This window comes from Petaurus breviceps, unplaced genomic scaffold (assembly GCF_028583685.1).
Source record: "Petaurus breviceps papuanus isolate PSGF00001 unplaced genomic scaffold, PetGlider_PUasm1.0 90574, whole genome shotgun sequence".
Lineage (NCBI taxonomy): Eukaryota > Metazoa > Chordata > Mammalia > Diprotodontia > Petauridae > Petaurus > Petaurus breviceps.
Window position 1 is genome coordinate 1,308,815 of NW_027187277.1, and position 22,056 is coordinate 1,330,870.

The window sequence follows — 22,056 nt, forward strand, 5'->3', positions numbered from 1 at the left end:
AAATCCCACCTATGTTTCTAATGCTTCCTTTTGGTTCTTAACTAAGATTTTACAGTTCTTAGAAGAGTTCTCTAAGTTTCCTTTCTACCATCATTCACCAAAAGGAGATAATGGTCAAGAGAATCTGATAAGCTATGAAAGGCTCTCTATCACGTTCCAGATACATTCAGGAGAAACTATACTTCACTATTTTTTATATCAGGTCATCAGTACCACTCATTAAATATCTACATATCACAACAACCCATCTCTCATTTCTAACTAGTAGGGGATTTCTTATTATGTCACATGAGGAGTTTCATTTACTGAATAATCTAAGGTATATGATAAATTCTAAGGGCAAAAAAGGGCATGTGAGATGTGAGAGTTTGTGTATGCATGTGTGTGTGTGGTGAATGGAAGAGCGATAGGAAGTAATAGTTCTACTGATTCTGTTTAGTTGCTGAAAAGAATGTTTTTTTAAAACTGGTAACACCAAAATTGTTAATTGGGCATTATACTCCAAGATAAGCAGAGAGAAACAAAGTGAGTACCTAACTGTCCTTTATGAGTTCAAGTCTCAAGATCTGAACAAACCCCATTTCAAGGTAATGAAACAACTAACAAATGAGATTTTTCAATGACAGCAGTAATCTTTAAAAGATTATAGAGGTTTCGAGATATGTCACAGAAATGGAGAAGGTAAATTGTCCCAATTCTCAAGATAGGAAAAAGGTGATGTATAAATCTATAGGTCAAATTTTCCTCAAGGTGGCATGGTGAATTGAAAAAGAATAGCCCAGCTCTTTCATAATTACTCCAGCAAGGACAAAAAAGCATTCAAGATTTTAAAACTATCAAAAAATCCAAGAATAAACTATGATAACTGCTTTTTGCCAACCCAGAACCTCACAAACAGAGTGAGAAGCCTTTGGGAACTAAGGGAGTGGGCATGAGGGAAAGAGTCCATATCAAAAAGTACAGTTGTATAGCACAGGTTATGGGAAACCTTCCATCTCAAAGACTGGGAACAAGCCAGGGATGGTGCGAGCCCAAAGCTGTGTGCCAGGAGCTACATTGTAAACTGCAGCTATGTCACTCTAAGGTTTAGACTCCTGTGGGCTCATACTAGCAGGCAACAATCAAGGCACATCCTAGATGAGATCACCCAGCATATAATGGCCCACATTACATAGAACACCTCACTCAATATACTGACCAGAAGCTTCAAAGGTTCATGAAGGATACTATGCTTAGTCTCTCTACCCCCAGATGATACAGATCAATAATAAAGAAGCCCCCATCATTCCTTCCAGAAGTACATACAGTGTGGTTCCAGCAGAAATTCAGTAAGGCTGGAAAAAGAAACAGAAACAAAAAAAAAACACTGATGATAAATATTATGGAACCAGGGACATGAGACACAACACCAGAAGAAAATAAGAGCTCCACATCAACTACAAGCAAAACCTCAACAAAAAAAATCTGCTGAAATTCCTGAGAAATATGAAGCAATTTTTAATTTTAATAATAATATGAATGAAAGGAGAGTTCTATGGGAAACAATGGTAGAGGAAATGAGAGACCTAAAGGATATAATTGGCAAGAGAATAAACAACTTAATAAAATGTAAACCTCACTCCTAGAAACAGACACTTAAAAAATTATATTGAACCAGTCAGAGATGAGTCATTCCACAAGACAGTATATAAGTATTTTTATATCATCTACTATACACCAGGCACTGTGCTAAGCACTTTTTTACAGATATTATTTCATTTTATCCTCACAACAAGCCTGACAGGTAGGTGCTATTATTATTATTTCTGTTTTACAGTGGAGAAAACCAAGGCAAACAAAAGTGACTTCACCAGGGTCACAAAGCTATTAAGTATCTGAAGTCAGATTTGAACTTAGGAATTCCTGACTCCAGGTGCAGTGCTCTATACACTGCACCATGAGCTACCTGATTGAAATATGTGTGTATGTATATGTCTGTGTATTATATATGTAATCAGAAAATATAAGGGGCGGCAAGGTAGCTCAGTGAGTAAGCACGCCGGCCCCGGTGTCAGGAGAGCTGGGATTGGTTCTGACCTCAGATACTTGGCACCCACACAAAATAAATGGCCATGTAAAATCTCCCTTTACTGGCCAAGAGCATCTATGTGGCACAGTGAATAGAGCACTGGCTCTGGAGTCAGGAGGACCTGAGTTCAAATCCTGCCACAAACCCACAACACTTACTAGCTGTGTGACCTTGGGTAAGTCACTTAACCCCAATTGCCCTGCCCTCTCCCCTCCAAAAAGCAAAAAAAGAAAGAAAGAAAGAAAGAAAACCACTGGCCAGGGAGTAGGTCAAGGAGAGATCATCTAAGAATCATTAGATACACAAAAATCTTGACCATAAAAAGCCTAGATGCCATATTTCAAGAAATCATTGATAAAAAATGACCAGACCCATTTGATCCAGAGGGCAGAGTGAAAATAGAAAGAATCACGTGGTTACCTCCTAAAAGAAAACCCAAAATAGATTTTGTCAGTGAGCTAGATTTTTATTCCCAGAAGAATCCTACAGCTCATTATCAAATGAACAATTTGCAAGAGTTTAGACATTAAAGTGTTGGCCACAAACCATTGGCATGGGTTTATCAAGAACAAGTCAGGATGGACTAATACCATTTGAATTTTTTTACAAAGAAATGTTGCAGAATTAATATATCTAGAATTCACCAAAGCATTCAACAAAATGTCTCATTTCATAAGATGGAAAGATATGAGCTAAATGATAATGAGTCACTAATTAATGTATTAAATGTCATTGTGGAAGAGTTTCTTTAGTGGAATGCCCCAATATTGTATTTTTTATCCTTTGCTGTCCAACATTTCTACCAGTTGTTTGAATGAAGGCTTAAGTGGCATGATAGTTTAGATAGCAAATTTTCACATGAAATGAATTCTAGACAGATAAATAATATGTTGAGTGACAGACTCAGAATGCAAAAAGATCTTTCCAATCTGTCACCATCAGTTTTAGGGTCTATGCACTTCTCGTACAAGCTATACAAAAGTCAGAAGTCATTCATTCAAATCTTCCCTGGATATGAACCTTGATTTGATTTCAGAAGCTTTCCATAATTAACAGAATGCTGCTTTGGGGCACATCAACAGGGCTCTCAAGTGTATCATCCTCTTTCTGGTGGAAAATCTGGTGGATTTCTTAAAGGTAGCTGTTTTCACATGACTGATGACACCGTTGGCTGCAGTTTTCAATGGGATCATCCTTCTGGTTTGTGTTGAACTTCTGGTGTTCAGAGTCCCAAATGTTTATGAAAGGGATAAAACAGACACAGAGGCAGGCCTGGAAAGGGCCTGATCAACTCGGAGGGCAAGTCGTCCCACCAACCACAAGGGCCACTACCAGGCCTATCACCAAAGGGCTGGGACTGGCAAGAGCAAGGTAAGAAGTAAATACAGGGGTCCCTGTCCTGGACATCAAATAATCCTGGGGCTACCACTTCATAGCCCAGAAATTTTTTTTTTTAGCTAAAAGCTAGAATCAACCAAATTGAAACAAATAAATCTATGAGGAACCAAGAATGTCAAAAAAAACCAACAAGAATGAAAAATTAGAAAAAGAGGTAAAATACCTCAAAGAAAAGATAACTGACCTAGAAAACAGATCCAGGAGAGATAATCAGAGAATCATAGGCCTACAAGAAAATCACGATGAAAAAATGAGCCTGGACAACATTCTCCAAGAGCTCATTAAGGAAAACTGCCCTGAGATACTAGAACCTGAGGCTAAAATAGAAATTGAGAGAATCCACCAGACACCTGCTGAAAGAGATACCAAACTGAAAAGTCCTCGAAATTTTGTGGCCAAACTCCAGAACTACCAGGTAAAAGAGAAAATACTTCAAGCAGCCAGAAAGAAAAAATTCAAATATCGAGGGTCCACAATGAGGATCACACAGGATTTGGCAGCCTCTACACTAAAAGATCGGAGGCAGTGGAATACAATTTTCTGGAAGGCAAAAGAGCTTGGGGTCACATACCCAGCAAGACTGAGCATTCTTCGAGGCAAAGAGATGGTCATTCCACAATATAAAAGAGTTCCAGACATTTTTGATGAAAAAGCCAGAACTCAATGGAAAATTCAACCTCCAATTACAAGATGCAGCAGTGACGTAGAAAGGTAAACAAGGAAAACACACACACACCCTGCTATTTGATAAGAGCAAACTGGTTATAGACGAGTAGAGGGTATGAGTATAAAATACACAAAATGACGATTAAAAAAAATCTTAATAAGGGCTACAAAGCGACTGCAATGGAAGAAAGGGAATGAATGAAGTGGAAAAGGGTAAATTATGCCACACAAAGAGGCATAAAAACTGTACAGCAGAGGAAAAGAATGGAGGGAGATGGGAATCATATGAGCTTTTCACTCATTGGTTCTAGTGTGTCCCGTCCAGTGGGACCAAGTTATTCATGGGGCCGAGGGGGACCCAGCCTGCAAAGGAATGGGTGGGAAGGAAGGAGTGAGACCAAGCGAGTTTGTGTCAAGGTCTGAAGGTCTGAATTTTATTGCAAGTAAACATGACTTATATACTCTTTTCTCGAGGAAGTAGGCGGGGAGAGGAATTCTTGTAAACAACGGCTGGAACATTTGCGGTTAGGACATCTGGTGCTGGAACATTCTGTGGTCAGCCGATTCTCGGGACATGGTACTCGGGGGTGCGGCTTTCTCACGGGGGGAAGGGTACCTGGCCCGAAGACCTTCACTCCCAACATGTCCCCCTTTTTTCTCTAATGACTGGTGAAAGGCCTGTCTTAGGCTATGAGGCCTGCATCCACGTCCAGTACCTATATTGGCAATGCCCCTGTCTTAGGCTATGTGGGTGGCCCCCGTCTCTCCTAGAGACGGACCCACAATAATCCCCATCATTGGGTGCATCTGCAGCAAGGTCTGATGTTCCTGGACCGTGGGGCCCCACTATTCCCGTCATGGGCTCTTTCACAGCATTGGTCAAAACCTTATGATTTACAAAAACATTTCCCCACCCTCGAGTACCACGGGTCGGCATCTGCACCAGCAAGAGTAGAAAATCGAAAGCCTTCGAGGGTGGTCATGGAAGGAAGGTCGTCACAAGACCCACCGGAATTAAGCCGATGATAGTGAACAGCAATGGGTTTCCTAAGAGCCAAGTCAATCTGTGATTTGACAAAAGTGGTTAATTTGTTAAAGGCCCATGGCCCAAAGGAGAGGAGCAACAGAATCCCCACGAGGGGTCCCAAAAGAGTGGGGAGCAAGGTAGTCAGCCAGGGGGATGTAGAGAACCAGTTTTGATACCAGGATTCCTTCTGATCTCTTTCCTTCTTCCTTTTTTCTAAACTTTCTTTAACCCTTTTTAAACTATCTTCTACAAGGCCAAGCTTGTTAGTATAAAAACGGCATTCTTCTTTTAAAGCAGCGCAAAGGCTGCCTTGCTGTAAAAAAAGGAGATCTAGGCCTCGTCTATTTTGCAAGACCACCTCGGCCAAGGAGGCCACAGAGTCTTTAAGATTTTCAAGACCTGCTTGGAGTTCCTGGAGGTCCCTATCAATAGTTGCGCTAAGCTGAGCATATTACATATTTGAATTGACCAAGGAGGCAATCCCGGTCCCAGTGCCAACGGACCCAAGACCTATGAGGACAGCCAAGGTAAGTGCGGTCAGGGGTTCTCTTTCAATTCTACTGTGTGGATTGGAGCCTCGTTCCCAGAACCAGAGGAATTCGTCTGGGTAGTGGACAGTGAGGTGAGGAAGAAGGGAAACCTCCACATAGTAATCTTTATTTTTCAAAAAGGAGGTCGTAATCACAAAGGTGTTAAGTCCAGAGGAACAGGCAAGATAGGAATTATTTGGTGCTGCAATATATTGAAATGAGGCGTTAACTATAATGGAACGCTTACAAACCTCTTCAAGTTGCCTGGGAGGGAGCATAAGCGGTCCCAAAAGACAGAGGCCCAGGCCAGAAATGTGACTGAGGGTAAGGACATGTTTATCCTTTGTTCCCCAGTGCAGGGAAGAGGTGTCATTAGTAAAGGTAAGGTTCCCAAAATGGGCAACTCCTTCATAAAAGGGGGGAGCTGAGGAATAACAAACCCAACAATCTTCTAAGGAATGGTTAGTCATTTTGCTAATTGCATATACAGAGGCGTTAACCAAAGAAAGAATAAGTTCAGCGGAGGAAGGGGGTCCATTGGGAAGTGTAGGCCGAAAGGGTTCACTTACTGGTGCTCTAGGTGTAGGGGAAATGGGCAGGGGATTAGGCTTGATTCTGTGCCCCTGAGAAGATCCCGAATGAAGTTCAATATTGGGACCAACAGCCACAGGCTTATTTTGGTTAGGGATGCTCTTACGGAGCTTGATGGTAAAAGTCAAACTATTGCCATAGTTCTCTTGGTAGAGCCGTAGACCCCAAGACACACCCCGGTCCCAGTGAGTATATTTTTTACCGGGTTCTGTAAATTGGATGCGCAGGGGATGGCACCACCCCGAACACGCCCCTATATTTGTCCAACCCGGACTCCCGGGGGTCTGATGTGCGTAATTGGCTGTGACTGTAATAAAATCCCAGGAGGAGGAGGGACGCCAGTAAGTGTCCCCAGTGGTTTCACAGCCCCAATTGTGGCAGTAATAATCAACTAACCCACCGCATTTGGGGTTTAGGGAACGATCTCTATGATAACCGGGGCAGACATAGAAGGACATTGCTCTTAACGTACTCCTTTGGCTAACTGAGCCGAAACCTCCCCATGGGTCGAGGCCCAATCTCCCATGAGGGGAGGGAGACGAGGGGGCTTGCTGCTGGTCATGATACCCTTCCAAATCCCAGTTGGCTGGTGCCCCTAGAGCTAGTTTGCAAAGATCAGGGTATAGGGTAGGCCATCAGTCTTCAGATGTTATTTTTGACTCACTGCACACTGTATCACCTGCTCCATTTATTACCAGCCAGGTATGGTTGAGAAGCTGGTACGAAGTGCCAGGGATGGCCCCGAAGATGACAAACAGGCAAAGGATCATTGTGATGTCTGGCAGGCTCGTCTGGTTCATGACGTCTCCTGAAACAAAGCACAGTTAGAAGACTTCTCAGGGAGATCCCTGGGCGAGTTGTGAAGTTTTATCAGGCGCTCTGGAAGCCATCTGGCGTTTTGTGCTTGTGTATCATAGACGCAGGCATGTCCTTTGCCCCAGATAAGGACCGGGTCGGAGCCTTGCCATTTATTGGACAGTGGATCTTTCCACATGGCCTGTGCATAAGTGCTTGCCGTGGATGAATGCCAGAGGCGGTCGGCAGCGGTTTTGCCATTAGCATCATAAGTGAGGAAATTCAAAACAAACATTGCATGGTTTAGGAGGGTCTTAAAATTCCCTGCTCTGGGGTATAACATATCCCCCCCTGATTGTAATTTTAAGATCTTATTTTTTAATGTTTGATGAGCTCTTTCAACTATGCCTTGGCCTTGAGGGTTATATGGGATGCCTGTGATGTGCTTAATCCCCATTTAGGTGCAGAACTGTCGGAAAGCAATGCTAGTGTAACCAGGCCCGTTATCAGTTTTGATAGTTTGGGGCTGTGGGAGGACTGCTAGGGAGGCAAGAATGTGATAAATCACGTGTTTAGAAGCTTCGCCCGTTTGGAGGGATGCAAAGAGGAAGCCGCTAAAGGTGTCAATGGAGACATGAACATATTTCAATTTACCAAAAGGTGGATAATGGGTAACATCCATTTGCCATATTCCCCCGGGCATTAACCCCCGGGGATTTACTCCCAAATGAGGTTCAGGTAGGAGGGTCAAGCAGCCCTTGCACTGACGCACTGTTTGTCGTGCTTGTTCGCAAGTGATGGAGTATCGCAACCTAAGGGTTTGTGCATTAAGGTGGTGCAAGGCATGGGCTTTTTGTGCAGCAGAAAGAGGGGAATCAGTGAGAGCAACAGCCACCAGTTGAGTGGCTTGATCGACTTCATCATTTCCTTCTGCCAATGGACCGGGGAGGCCTGAATGGGCCCGGACGTGACCAATGAAAAAAGGGGCAATTCGGGCAAGAATAAGGCGTTGAAGTTCTGCAAATAAGGGAGAGGCATTAGTCGAAGGGCGAATGAAAGGAACTGTTTCCAGAAGGGGGACAGAGTGTGCTATATAAGCGCTATCAGTATACAAATTAAAAGGCTCTTGCAAGAGCTCAAAGACCTTAATAATGGCTACAAGCTCAACTAATTGTGCAGATAAAAAATGGGTATTAAAGCTGAATACCTGACCATCAATGCTAAATGCAGCAACACCCGTGAAGGAGCCGTCGGTAAAAACCAAACAGGCTCCTTGAATTGGTGTTGTTTTTGTTCCTTTGGGGAAAACCACAGGCATCCTTTGCAGAAAATGAATCAGTCTATTTGAAGGAAAATTATTATCAATAGTGCCATGAAAGGAAATAGAACTAATAGCCCAATCATCATCATTCTGAATGAGCCACTGTACTTGTGCAGCAGTATAGGGGGATACAATATGATCGGGGTCTTTACCAAAAAGTTTTAAGGCAGCCCCCCTGCCAAGGCACAAGAGGGTAGCAACCAAATGGGGATAGGTGGGTAAAATCTTAGAGGGGGATGTGGGCAAATGGATCCAAAAAAGCAGCTCTCGTTGCCAAAGCAATCCCATGGGCTCAAAGGGGGTGGGAAATATGAGGAGCCAAAGGGGTTGTAGGGGTGCATAATACCCTATGCGCTGATCACGACTGGCGCGCTCAACCTTAATAAGAGCTTTGCCCGCCCCAGGAGTAAGGTGGCGGGGGGAGGATGGGTCAGAATCCCCTTTCAAAATGTCAAACAGGGGCCTTAACTCCCCTGTGGTGAGTTTCAAATAAGGTCTCAGCCAGTTGATATCTCCAAGGAGCTTCTGGAAGTCATTAAGTGTGTGAAGGCAGTCTACCCTTAATTGGAGTTTTTGTGAGAAGACATGATTAGTGAGGAGCTCAAAACCCAGAAATAACGGGGGAGGCTGGGTTTGGATCTTTACAGGGGAAATAAAGAGCCCGCGGGACTGTAGAGCCGCAACGAGCTTTTGACAGATTTTGGACAGGTACGGCTCATCAGGTCCTGCTAGGAGGATGTCCTCCATATAGTGGATAATATAAATCTCCGGGTGGCGCAACCGGAATGGATCTATATATGTCTGGACCACAAATTTCTGGCAAAGAGTAGGGCTGTTGGCCATGCCTTGGGGGAGGACCCTCCATTGGAAACGGGGAGAAGGGCCCACACAATTAACTATAGGGAGGCTAAAGGCAAAACGTTTGCAATCATCAGGATGTAAGGGGATTGAAAAGAAACAATCCTTTAAATCAATAATGACCTTAGAAAATCCTTTCGGAATGGCTACAGGGGAGGGGAGCCCCGGTTGAAGTGCTCCCATAGGGACCATGGTTTTATTACCTGCCCTAAGATCATGTAATAAGTGCCACTTTCCTGAACGCTTTTGTATAACAAAAATGGGGGTATTCCAAGGTGATGTGGAGGGCTCAATGTGCCCCGCAGCCAGTTGTTCCTGCACTAATTCCACAGCTGCAGCTAGCTTTGTTATGGATAAGGGCCACTGGTCGATCCAGACGGGAAGGTCATCCTTCCAGGTGATTTTGTCTGCCCGGTGTGCAAGGGGACCAGTGGCCCTTACGAAAAATGGTTGTGGAAGCCCAAGCCTGCACGACCCACCTTAGAGGCAATCGATACGGGGGTCAAACGTCCCTGTTTGTTTTTTCCAAGACCTTGTCCTGGAAGGAATCCCTGGGAGAGCATCTGCTGGGCCACAATCGCATTGGGGCTGCACATAATAATTCCCATCTGAGAAAGGATGTCCCTACCCCAGAGATTAACAGGCAGTCCGGGGACCACAAACGGCCGGACGGTACAGGCATTTCCTTCATTATCCTTCCAGGGTAACCACTGGGAGCTTTGGAGGGTGTTCCTGGACTGACCAATGCCTTGTAAGTGGGTTATGGAGGCCTGCAAGGGCCAAGCAGTGGGCCAGGCTTCTTGTGACAAAACAGTAGAGTCGGCCCCAGAATCTAGAATACCTTCAAAAATCCTACCCTGTATTGTGAGCTTAAGAGTAGGGCGTTCTTGAGAGATGGCCTGGACCCAGTACAGGTCGGATGATCGGGGCCGGGATACTCCGTGCCTTTTGACAAGGGCAGGGTAAGCAGTATCCACGGGGATCAGCAAGGCCTGGGCCAAGTGTTGTCCCTTATCAATCGAGACAGGGCCATAGGGGGTGGTAGCAAGCAGCTGGATCTCCCCGGTATAGTCATTATCAACCAGGGAGGGGTGAATCATCAGGCCAGCAAGGGTGGAGGACGCGCAGCCCATAATAAAGAAATAAGAATTCAGTGGGGGAGGGCCAAAGACACCCGTAGGAATGGTCTGCACCCCATCTTCGGGATTCAATATTGTGGGGGAGGCGGCACACAGGTCCACCCCTGCGCTTCCTGTTGTTGCTCGGCAGAGGGGGGGTGCTGGGCGGACGGGCTGTTCCCCGAGGCTCATACAAAGGGAATGGGTTGAGGGGCCCGGGGCTGGCCCCTCCGGTCGTTTCCCAGATGGGAGGGTAAGGGTTGGCCATCCACGTCAGTGGCAGACCGACAGGTATTGGCCCAATGTTTCCCCTTACAACAACGAGGGCAAACAGTGGAGGGTTGATTTAGCTGTTTTGGAGGGCCTGCAGAGGGTGGGGTGTCCCCAGGGCATTGGCAAGCAAAATGACCGGGCTGGCCGCACCGGAAACAATGTCTAGGAGGCCTGCCTACTTGGAATGCCGCTCCTATAGCTAAATGCACGGCATGTGACATTTTGGAAGCAAGGGGATCTATATCGTGGCACAAATGAACCATTTCATCAAGGGCTTTATCTCTCCATTTGCCGCGTAGTACAGCTCAGCAGGCATTATTAGCGTTCTCATAAGCTAAGCGCTTAACAAGTTGGTCATTGGCAGCCTCCTGCCCCAGGGTCCTCTCGGTGGCTTCTAATAGGCGGCTAACATATTCAGAAAAATCTTCCTGCCCTCCCTGAACGATCTTATTGAGGGGCGCAAAGGGGGAGCCAGTGTTGGGCAGGGATCACCATGCTGCAAGGGCTGCGTTGGCGGTCTGGGCCAAAAGCCCCACAGGGAAACGCCGCTGTAGGTCTTCTGCCGCATACTTCCCTTGTCCACTAAGTTTCTCATAAGTCCAGTTCGCAGAAGGCGAACGTGGAGATTTCAAGTTAGCAGCGGCAGCGGACTGGCAGAGATCGAAAAAATCTGCCTTCCAGGTTAGGAATTGCCCGGGCGAGAGGACCGCTTGGACTATGCGGATCCCTTCTGCAGGGAGCATGTGGCCTCCCCGGGACATGGCCTCAAGGGCAGAAAGGGTAAAGGGTGCATTAGGTACATAGGATTTGACTGCAGCATTTAAATCTTTTAAGGTTTTAAAATGAAGTTTGCAAAATCCTGCCTTGCCTCGTGCTGCATGATTCTCATTATCGCTTTCATTTTCATTTTCATCCTCCTCCTCATTCTCCTCCTCATCCTCCTCCTAATCCTCCCCCTCGCTAGCCAAATTGTCTTGGGAGCTGGCAGTTGTGGAGGGCTGCACAGTATCATCAGGGGGAGAAGTAGACCTATTAGACCGGGTCATTACGGAGAAGGTCATTCGTACATTTTGTACGTTTTTGGTGCTGGGTTTTTTTATCTTGGGCTTGCGGGAAGGCCCCTTTTGGCACAGGGCAAAAAGGGGGGGGGGGACAACTGCAGGGCCCGAAGGTGAAAGGAGGACAGAATTGTGAAGCATTTTTTGCAGGGAAGAAAGCTCAGTGGAAAACTCGACGAACTGCTTCTGGAGGTCAAGGACCTCGCAGAGATCATTAACCTGAGTGGAAAGGTGATTCCTAGCAGCCGTCAGGGTAGAAGGGGATAAAGCAGGCAGGAAAAGAGCGGGTGCGCAGGTCTGGACTGCATAAGGCGGGGGGGGGGGGAGGTTCTACGAAGGGATTTAAATTGGGCAGGCCCAGTCTACGTCAATATAATGAGCCACCTCGTCTTCTAGATTTGCCACATCTTCAGGATCTAGGGTGTCATCGTTGGATGTTTTCGTGAATATGGGAAAGTTCAGGGAGTCGGCTGCTGGCTGTGTCTCCTCAGGGAGAGGGGGATAAAGGGGTTCTTTTGGGGCTATGGGCATGTCTATTACCACAGACGGGGGCCGAGAGGGCTCTTTGGTGGCGGGAGGCTAGGAGGCCGAGGAGGCTGCTCGGGACAGGGGGCGGAGGCAGGACTCCGCGACTGACAGTAATTGTTGCTTATTTGGATCCTTGTGGGCTGCTTCTACAATATCTCTGATGAGGCCCCAATAAGAGAAGACAGTCACAGGGACTGCTTCCAGACCTTCTGTTTGTAATTTTCTATTTAGATCTTTGCCAACTTTCTGCCACTTGCCAGGGTGAATCTCTGGCCCATTTACAATGAACCAAGGGCAAACATTATCCACAAATAAAAAAAACTTTACTAAATCTTTTTTCTTAACTTTAACTCCCCTTTCCCTGAGTAATGATTTAAGGTCCTTTATAAAGACCTGTTCTTTAGATAATTTCTGACCCATGAGTATGAGACGGACGAATTCAACTTACCGAGGACGGGGGCTCTTAGGCAGCCGGGGGGTTCTTCACCGAAAAAGGGGTGGCGACGACCCGGTCTAATAGGTCTACTTCTCCCCCTGATGATACTGTGCAGCCCTCCAGACTCGTCCGTCTGGCGAGGGTCTGTGCCTCAGGCCCCACGTTGGGCGCCACTTGTCCCATCCAGCGGGACTAAGTTCTTCGTGGGGCCGAGGGGGACCCAGCCTGCAAAGGAATGGGTGGGAAGGAAGGAGTGAGACCAAGCGAGTTTGTGTCAAGGTCTGAAGGTCTGAATTTTATTGCAGGTAAACATGACTTATATACTCTTTTCTCGAGGAAGTAGGCAGGGAGAGGGATTCTTGTAAACAACGGCTGGAACATTTGCGGTTAGGACATCTGGTGCCGGAACATTCTGCGGTCAGCCAATTCTCGGGACATGGTACTCGGGGGTGTGGCTTTCTCACGGGGGGAAGGGTACCTGGCCCGAAGACCTTCGCTCCCAACACTAGTGCAAGGAGGGAATAACAACCAGATAAGCATAGGACTCTGTGGAGAAGAAAACCAAAAAGTATCATTTTAGATGGAAAGAGGGGTGGGAGAGGAGCTTCGCATGAGATTTGTTCCTGTCACTTTTGGTGCAAAGAAGAAATAACATAGTTCATTAAGTATAAAAATATCCTACAGGCAGTAGGAGGGGGAAAAGACTACAAAAGAGGGTGGGGTGGTTAGTAGGGAGGGAAGAAGTAAGGGGAAAGGGGAGGAAAAGGGAGGGGGGCTGTTAAGGGAATACTTAGGGAGGCAGTGGTAAAAAGGAAAACTAATAAGGGGGGAAGGAAGAAGGGGGGAAATATGAACATTAACAGGGGCAGGAATACAATGGAGGGAAAGAAACAGATAACAATCATAACTGTAAATGTGAATGGAATGAACTCTCCCATAAAATGGAGACAGATAGCAGAATGGATTAGAAATCATAATCCTACAATATGCTGCTTACAAGAAACACATCTGAAACAGAGGGATATACACAGGGTAAAGGTAAAAAGGCAGGAGTAAAATATATCATGCCTCAGCTAAAGTAAAAAAAAAAGCAGAGGTAGCAATCCTTATCTCAGATAAAGCAAAAGCAAAAATTGATTTAATTAAAAGAGATAATGAAGGAAATTATATCCTGTTAAAAAGCACCATTGAGAATGAAGCAATATCATTACTTAACATATATGCACCAAGTGGTATAGCATCCAAATTCCTAGAGGAGAAGGTAAACGAATTAAGAAAAGAAATATATAGCAAAACTATACTAGTGGGAGACCTTAATCTCCCTCTCTCTGTACTTGATAAATCTAATCTCAAAATAAACAAGAAATAAGTTAAGGAGGTAAACAGGATTTTAGAGAGGATAGGTATGATAGATCTCTGGAGAAAACTGAATGGGGATAAAAAGGAATATACTTTCTTCTCAGCGGTTCATGACACATACTCAAAAATTGACCATGTTCTAGGGCATAAAAACCTCACAATTCTATTCAGTAAGGCAGAAATATTAAATGCATCTTTCTCAGATCATGATGCAATAAAAATTATATGCAATAAAGGGCCATGGAAAGACAGACTAAAAACTAATTGGAAATTAAACAATTTAATTCTAAAGAATGAGTGGGTAAAACAAGAAATTATAGAAACAATCAGTAATTTCATTCAAGAAAATGATAATAATGAGACAACATACCAAAATTTGTGGGATGCATTAAAGGCAGTTCTTAGGGGAAGTTTTATATCCCTGAGTGCATACATGATTAAATTAGAGAAAAGAGAGGTCAACAAATTGGGCATGCAATTGAAAAGCCCAGAAAAAGAACAAATTCAAAATCCCCAATTAAATACTAAATTAGAAATATTGAAAACCAAAGGAGAGATTAATAAAATTGAAATTAAGAAAAATATTGAATTAATAAATAAAATTAAGAGCTGGTTTTATGCAAAAACCAACAAACTTGATAGACCCTTAGTCAATGTGATTTAAAAAAAAGAAAGAAGAAAACCAAATTATGAGAATCAAAAATGAAAAGGGTGAAACTACCTCCAATGAAGAGGATATCAAAACAATAATTAGGAATTACTTTTCCCAATTGTATGCACATACATTTGACAATCTTAGGGAAATGGATGAATATTTACAAAAATACAAGTTGCCCAGATTAACTGAAGAGGAAGTAAATTACTTAAATAACCACATCTCAGAAAAAGAGATTGAACAAGCCATCAGTCAATTCCCTAGGAAAAAAATCTCCAGGGCCAGACAGATTTACTAGTGAATTCTATCAAACATTTAAAGAACAATTGATTCCAATACTCTACAAACTATTTGGGAAAGGAAGTCCTACCAAATTCTTTTTTATGACACAAATATGATACTGATACCTAAATCAGGAAGAGATGAAACAGAGAAAGAAAACTATAAACCAATCTCCCTCATGCATATAGATGCAAAAATTCTAAATAAAATACTAGCAAAAAGACTACAGCAACTTATCTCAAGAATAATACATTCTGATCAGGTACAATTTATTCCAGGAATCCAAGGATGGTTTAATATTAGGAAAAACATCAGTATAATTGATCATATCAACAATAAAACTAGCAGAAACTACACGATCATCTCAAGAGATGCAGAAAATGTTTTTGACAAAATACAACATCCATTCATATTAAAAACATTAGAAAGCTTAGGAATAAATGGAGCCTTCCTTAAAATAATAGGTAGCATCTATTTAAAGCCATCAGCAAGTATTATATGTAATAGGGAGAAGCTAGAAGCATTTCCCATAAGGTCAGGGGTGAAACAAGGATATCCACTATCACCCCTCTTATTCAATCTGGTACTAGAAATGTGAGCGGTAGCAATTAGAGAAGAAAAAGAAATCAAAGGAATCAAAATAGGCAAATAAGAGACCAATCTATCCCTCTTTGCAGATGATATGATGATATACTTAGAGAATCCTAGAGAATCAAGTAAAAACTACTTGAGACAATAAATAAATTTGGCAAAGTTGCAGGATATAAAATAAACCCACATAAATCCTCAGCATTCCTATATATTTCGAATGAAATTCAACAGCAAGAGATAGAAAGAGAAATCCCATTTAAATTTACTGTATACATTATAAAATATTTGGGAATCTACCTGCCAAAACAAATCCAGGACTTATATGACCACAACTACAAAACACTTCACACAAATAAAATCAGATCTAACTAATTGGAAAAATATCAATGGCTCATGGCTGGGTCAAGCTAATATAATAAAAATGACAATTTTAGCTAACTTAAATTATATATTTAGTGCCATACCAATTAATTTACCCCAAAACTGCTTTATAGAGCTAGAAAAAAATAATAACAAAATTAATTTGGAAGAATAAACAGTCCAGAATATCAAGGGAATTAATGAAAAGAAATGCTAGGGAAGGTGGACTAGCTATACCAGATTTCAATCTGTATTATAAAGCAGCAGTCATCAAAACTACTTGGCACTGGCTGAGAAAGAGAGGAATGGATCAATGGAATAGATTAGACACACAATTCAGAAGTCAATGACTATAGTAATCTATTGTTTGATAAACCGCAAGACCCTGGTTTTTGGGATAAGAACTCACTATTTGACAAAAACTGCTGAGAAAATTGGAATATAGTATGGCAGAAACTGGGCATAGACCATTACCCAACACCATATACCAAAATCAAGTCTAAATGGGTGCATGATCTATGTATAAAGGTTGATACTGTAAGCAGTCTCGTAAAGCAAGGAATAGTTTACCTGTCAGACTTCTGGAGAGGGAAAGACTTTATGACTAAACAAAAATTAGAGAACATTATAAAATGTAAAATGGATAATTTTGACTACATGTAATTGAAAAGCTTCTGTACAAACAAAGCCAATGTAACCAAGATTAAGAGGGAGGTGGGAAATTGGGAAAGAATCTTTACAACCTATGTCTCTGACGAAGGACTCATTTCTAAAATATACAGAGATTTGAATCAAATTTATAAGAATACAAATTATTCCCCAATTGATAAATGGTCAAAGGATATGAACAGGCAGTTTCAGAGAAAGAAATTAAAGATATCTATAAGCACATGAAGAAATGCTCTAATTCACTAATGATTAGAGAAATGCAAATCAAAACAACTGTGAGGTACTACATCTCACCAGTCAGATTGGCTAAGGTGACAAAACAGGAAAATGACAAATGATGGAGAGAATGTGGGCAAACTGGAACACTAATGCATTGCTGGTGGAGTTGTGAACTGATCCAGCCTTTCTGGAGAGCAATCTGGAATTATGCCCAAAGGGCTATAAATACTTTCATATCCTTTGACCCAGCAATACCACTACTAGGGTTATATCCCAAAGAGATCATAGAAGTGGGAGGAAGACCCATATGTACAAAAATGTTTATAGCATCTCTTTGTGTGGTGGCAAAGAATTGGAAATTAATGGGGGGGGGGCATCAATTGGGGAATGGCTGAACAAGTTGTGGTATATGCATGTTATGGAATATTATAGTGCTATAAGAAATAAGGAGCAGCCGGTCTTCATATTTACTTGGAGAAGCTTATACAAACTGATGCTGAGTGAGAAGAGTAGAACCAGGAGAAATTTGCACACTATTACAGACCCAGTGTATGTGTGATGACCAACTTTGATAGACTGGACTCTTCTCAGCAATGTAGTGATATTAGTCAATCCCAAAAGACTCATGATGGAGAGAAATATGTGCATCCAGAGAAAGAACTATAAAGAACTGAGTTTATATCCAGGTGGAAGCAAAATACCTGATCTTTTTCCTTCTCTTGTTTGGTTTTATGTCCTCTTTATCATTTTTCATTCCATCTGATACAATCCATCTTTATAATCTGACTAATGTATAATGTGAAAGTATTTACAGATCCTATACTTGACTATATGCCGCCATGGAGGGGAGAGGAGGGAGGGAGGGGACAAAATGTGAAACAAGAGGAATTGTGCAATTGAATCTTGTAAACTAAAAGGAAACAAAAAAAATAATTTAAAAAAAAATAATTTTTTTTAAAAAATGAATCACACTTGAAATGAAAAAAAAGAAAGTGATAAAACACATATTGATCACTACATTGGCATTTTGTATAATCAGTCTAAGTTAATTGTTGCAAAGATACAAGAAAAACTTCCTGTTGTCACAAAAGGAAAGGCAGAATAACAGCTAGGAAAATGTAAATCCAACAGTTACTAAAAATACAATTTAGTAGTCATAATCATTACTTGCACCTGTAAAGGAATGTCCCAATTGCCAGCTTAAATCTGTATTCCAAACTTTTTTCTTTCATATAATCAAACAATAATTAAATCATAACATTTAATAAACACTATATAATTGTTAGCTATTATGCATGGCAAAAGGGGTCCAAAAAGGCAATGAGGAGAAGAACGCCTTAAAAAGTAAAACTGGCCAAATGGAAAAGGAGGTCCAAAAACTGACTGAAGAAAATAATTCCTTCAAAATTAGATTGGAGCAAGTGGAAGCTAATGACTTTATGAGAAATCCAGGTATTATAAAATATATCCAAAAGAATGAAGAAATAGAAGACAATGTAAAATATCTCATTGGAAAAACAACTGACCTGGAAAATAGATCAAGATATTTTTTAAAATACTGGACTACCTGAAAGCCATGATCAAAAAAAGAGTTTAGACACCATTTTTCAAGAAATTATCAAGAAAAACTACCCTGATATTCTAAAGTCAATGGGTAAAATAGAAATTGAAAGAATCCACCAATCACCTCTTGAAAAATATCCCAAAAAGAAAACTGCTAGGCATATTATAGCCAAATTCCAGAGTTCCCAGGTCAAAGAAAAAATATTACAACCAGTCTGGAAGAAACAATATGAGTATTGTGGAGACATAATCAGGATAAAACAACATCCAGCAGTTTCTACATTAAGAGATCAAAAGGTTTGTAATATGATATTCTGGAGGTCAAATGAACTAGGATTAAAACCAAGAATCACCTACCCAGCAAAACTGAGTATAATACTTCAGGGGGAAAAAAATTAACATTGAATGAAACGGATGACTCTCAAGCATTCTTGATGAAAAGATGTAGCAGCAAGCACCCCAGCATCCCTAGGATGGCTGCCACCACAGGTTCTTGGATCTGCTTTGATAAAGGAAAGCAACTCAAAATGGGTTAACAATCTTATTTTAATCAGTCAAACATATATCGTTTACCTCATTCAGGGGAAAAAGGTCAGCACCCTGAACTTCAAAGTATACAGGCAGAATTATCAAGACAGAAACAAATCAAGTAGACAGCTTTCCAAACTGTCCAACCATTACATCCATACCAAATCAACATCTGGGTTTTTCAAAGCCAGGGGGCTCTGGACAATGGCTTCCCAGAATCCATATCAAATCACAGAACACTTCTCAAAGTGAGCCCCAAAACAAAGCTACACATCAGGGCTTATATAGCCTTCTGCTGGCTCAGAGAATGAAACAACCTTATTGACTCACTGGCCAATCAAGAAGTATCTACTGAAAAACAAGCCTCCCACCCCAGGCTCCAGGTGCACTTTAGCCTAGGGGCAGGGAAGATCTTTAAATTTGCATTTCCATTACAAAATACCAGAACTGAATTGAAAAATGAACTTTCAAATACAAGAATCAAGATAAGCATGAAAAGGTAAAAAGGAAAGAGATATCATAAGGGACTTATTAAAGTTGAACTGATTACAGTCCTACATGGGAAGATATTTGCAACTCATGAGACTTTTCTCAGTATTAGGATTGTTGAAGGGAATACATACACATATATGTGTATGTGTGTGTGCATATAGACAGAGGGCACAGGGTGAGTTGAATATGAAGGGATTATATCTAAAAAAAATAAAATTAAGGGATGAGAGAGGAATATATTGGGAGAAGCAGATAGGGAGATAGAATAGAGTAAATTATCTCACATAAAAGAGGCAAGAGAAAGCTGTTACAATGGAGGGGAAGAGCAGGGAGATGAAAGGGAATTAGTCAAATTTGCTCTCATTGGATTTGGCTTAAGGAGGGAATAACATACATACTCAATTGGGTATCTTACTCTACAGGAAAGTAAGGGGGAAGGGGATAAGAGGGGGAGATGATAGAAGAGAAGGCAGATTGGGGGAAGGGAGAGTCAGAAGTAAAAACTTTTGAAAAGGGACAGGGTCAAAGGAGAAAATAAAATAAATGGGGGGTGGGATAGGATGGAGGGAAATATAGTTAGTCCTTCACAATATGACTACTATGGAAATGTTTGGCATAACTACACATGTATAACCTATATTGAATTGCTTGTCTTGTCAGTGGGGGGTGGGTGAGGAGGGAAGAAGGAAGAGAATCTGAAACAAAGTTTTTAAAACAAAGGTTAAAAATTGTTTTTACATGCAACCAGGAAATAATATATACAGGCAATGGGGTATAGAAATCTATCTTGCCCTATAAGAAAGTAAGGGGGAAAGGGATAAGAGGGGGGCACATGGGGACCATAGAAAGGGGGTAGATTGGAGGCCAGGCTATTCAGGATGATTGCCACCTTGGCGGGGGGGGGAGGAGGGGAATAGGGGAGAGATGGAGAGAAAATCTGGAAATCAAAATCTTGTGAAAAAGAATGTTGAAAACTAAAAACAAAGAAATAAATTCTGGAAAAAAAAAAAAAGAGAAAGAAAGCTATCTCTAGAAATGCACCATACTGCAGCATTTCAGCAGGGCCCTGCCTACCACTTTGTTACAAGCTGCTATGGTTTAGATAAGCACCTTTTAAAGGAAGGTGAGCCAAAAAAAGATCCAGGAAAGTTGGAATATGATATTCCAGAGGTCAAAGGGGCTGGTATTAAAACCAAGAGTCACCTACCCAGCAAAACTGAGTATCATGTTTCAGGGGAAAATATGGTCATTCAGTGGAATAGAGAACTTTCAAGCATTCTTGCTGAAAAAAAAACCAGAGTTGAATAGAAAATTTGACATTCAGATACAAGAAGCAAGAGAAGCATGAGAAGGTAAACAGGGAAAAGAAATCATAAGGAACTTATCAAAGTTGAACTATTAACATTCCTACATGGAAAAACTATAATTGTAACTTATGAAACTTTTCTCGGTAGTTGAAGGGAATAGAAATATATATATATATATATACATATATATATATATATATATGAGGGTATATGGGCATATGAATACATATGTGAATGTGTGTATACAGGAATACCTAGATAGAGGGCACAGGACCAATTTAACAGGAAGGGATGATACTTAAAAGGTGAAATTAAGAGGTGAGAGAGGAATATAATGAGAGGAGATGGGGAGAGACAGAATGGGGTAAACTATCTCATATAGAAGAGGCAAGGGAAAATGGTTACAATGGAGGGGAAGAATAGGAAGGCAAAAGGGAATTGGTCAACCTTATTCCCATTGAATTTGGCTTGAGGAGGGAATGAAGTACACACTAAATAGGGTATCTCACCCTACAGGATAGTAGGGGGGGAAGGGGATGAGAGGGGGGATGATGGAAGAGAGGGCAGGCTGGGGGGGAGGGAAGTTGGAAGCACACACTTTTCAAAAGGGATGGGATCAAAGTAGAAAATAGAACAAGTGGGAGATGGGATAGGAGGGAGGGAAATATAGTCAGTCTTTTACAATATATCTACTATGTTCTTGTTTTGCATTAGACACACATGTACAACCTATACTGAACTGCTTATCTTCCCTGTAAGGGTGGGTGACAAGGGAGGAAGGGAATGAATCTGGAATTCAAAGTTTTAAAATCAAATATTCAAATATATATATATATATATACATACTATTATTAATACTATTTTACATGTAATTGGGAAATAAGATATACAGGCACTGGGGCATAAAGATCCACTGGAAAAGTTGAAAGCGGAATGGGAGAAAATATGGGAGGGAGCAGATTGGAGGAGGGGATATCCTGTGGGACTGCTATTTTGGGACGGTGGGTAGGGGAAAAAGGGGGGGAAAATGTGTAATTCAAAATCTGGCAGAAATGAATGATGTAAATCAGAAGTTAATAAAGCATTTGAAAAATGAAAAAAAAAAGATCCAGGAAGTATTTGACTGTGGGGGCCTGAGCTGAATAAATCTACTTACTGTATTTTGTGTCAGCTACAAAGCTCCTGACAACATGATGTTCATTTCATGCTGCCAGGAGGCAGAAGCTCAACAAATCCTAATTTAAACAAATTTAGCCAAGTTCACAGTTTAAAAGGGTTTTATTTCCTTCTCAAGGTACAAAATGTTGATTCTGCCAGTTTCCTTGGGCAAATCTATGATCCTGAGATCTCTCCCTTGAGCTTTT

The 22,056-nt window shown here is 41.8% G+C and overlaps 1 protein-coding gene across 1 annotated transcript; it reads right to left on the minus strand.

The window, feature by feature from the left end:
* Nucleotides 1-9,691: 9,691 nt before the first annotated feature.
* Nucleotides 9,692-10,760, minus strand: LOC138142374 (endogenous retrovirus group K member 21 Pro protein-like). Its single transcript, XM_069063413.1, has one exon. The coding sequence runs from the start codon at nucleotides 10,562-10,564 to the stop codon at nucleotides 9,692-9,694; it is 873 nt and encodes a 290-aa protein (XP_068919514.1). The 5' UTR covers nucleotides 10,565-10,760.
* Nucleotides 10,761-22,056: the final 11,296 nt, after the last annotated feature.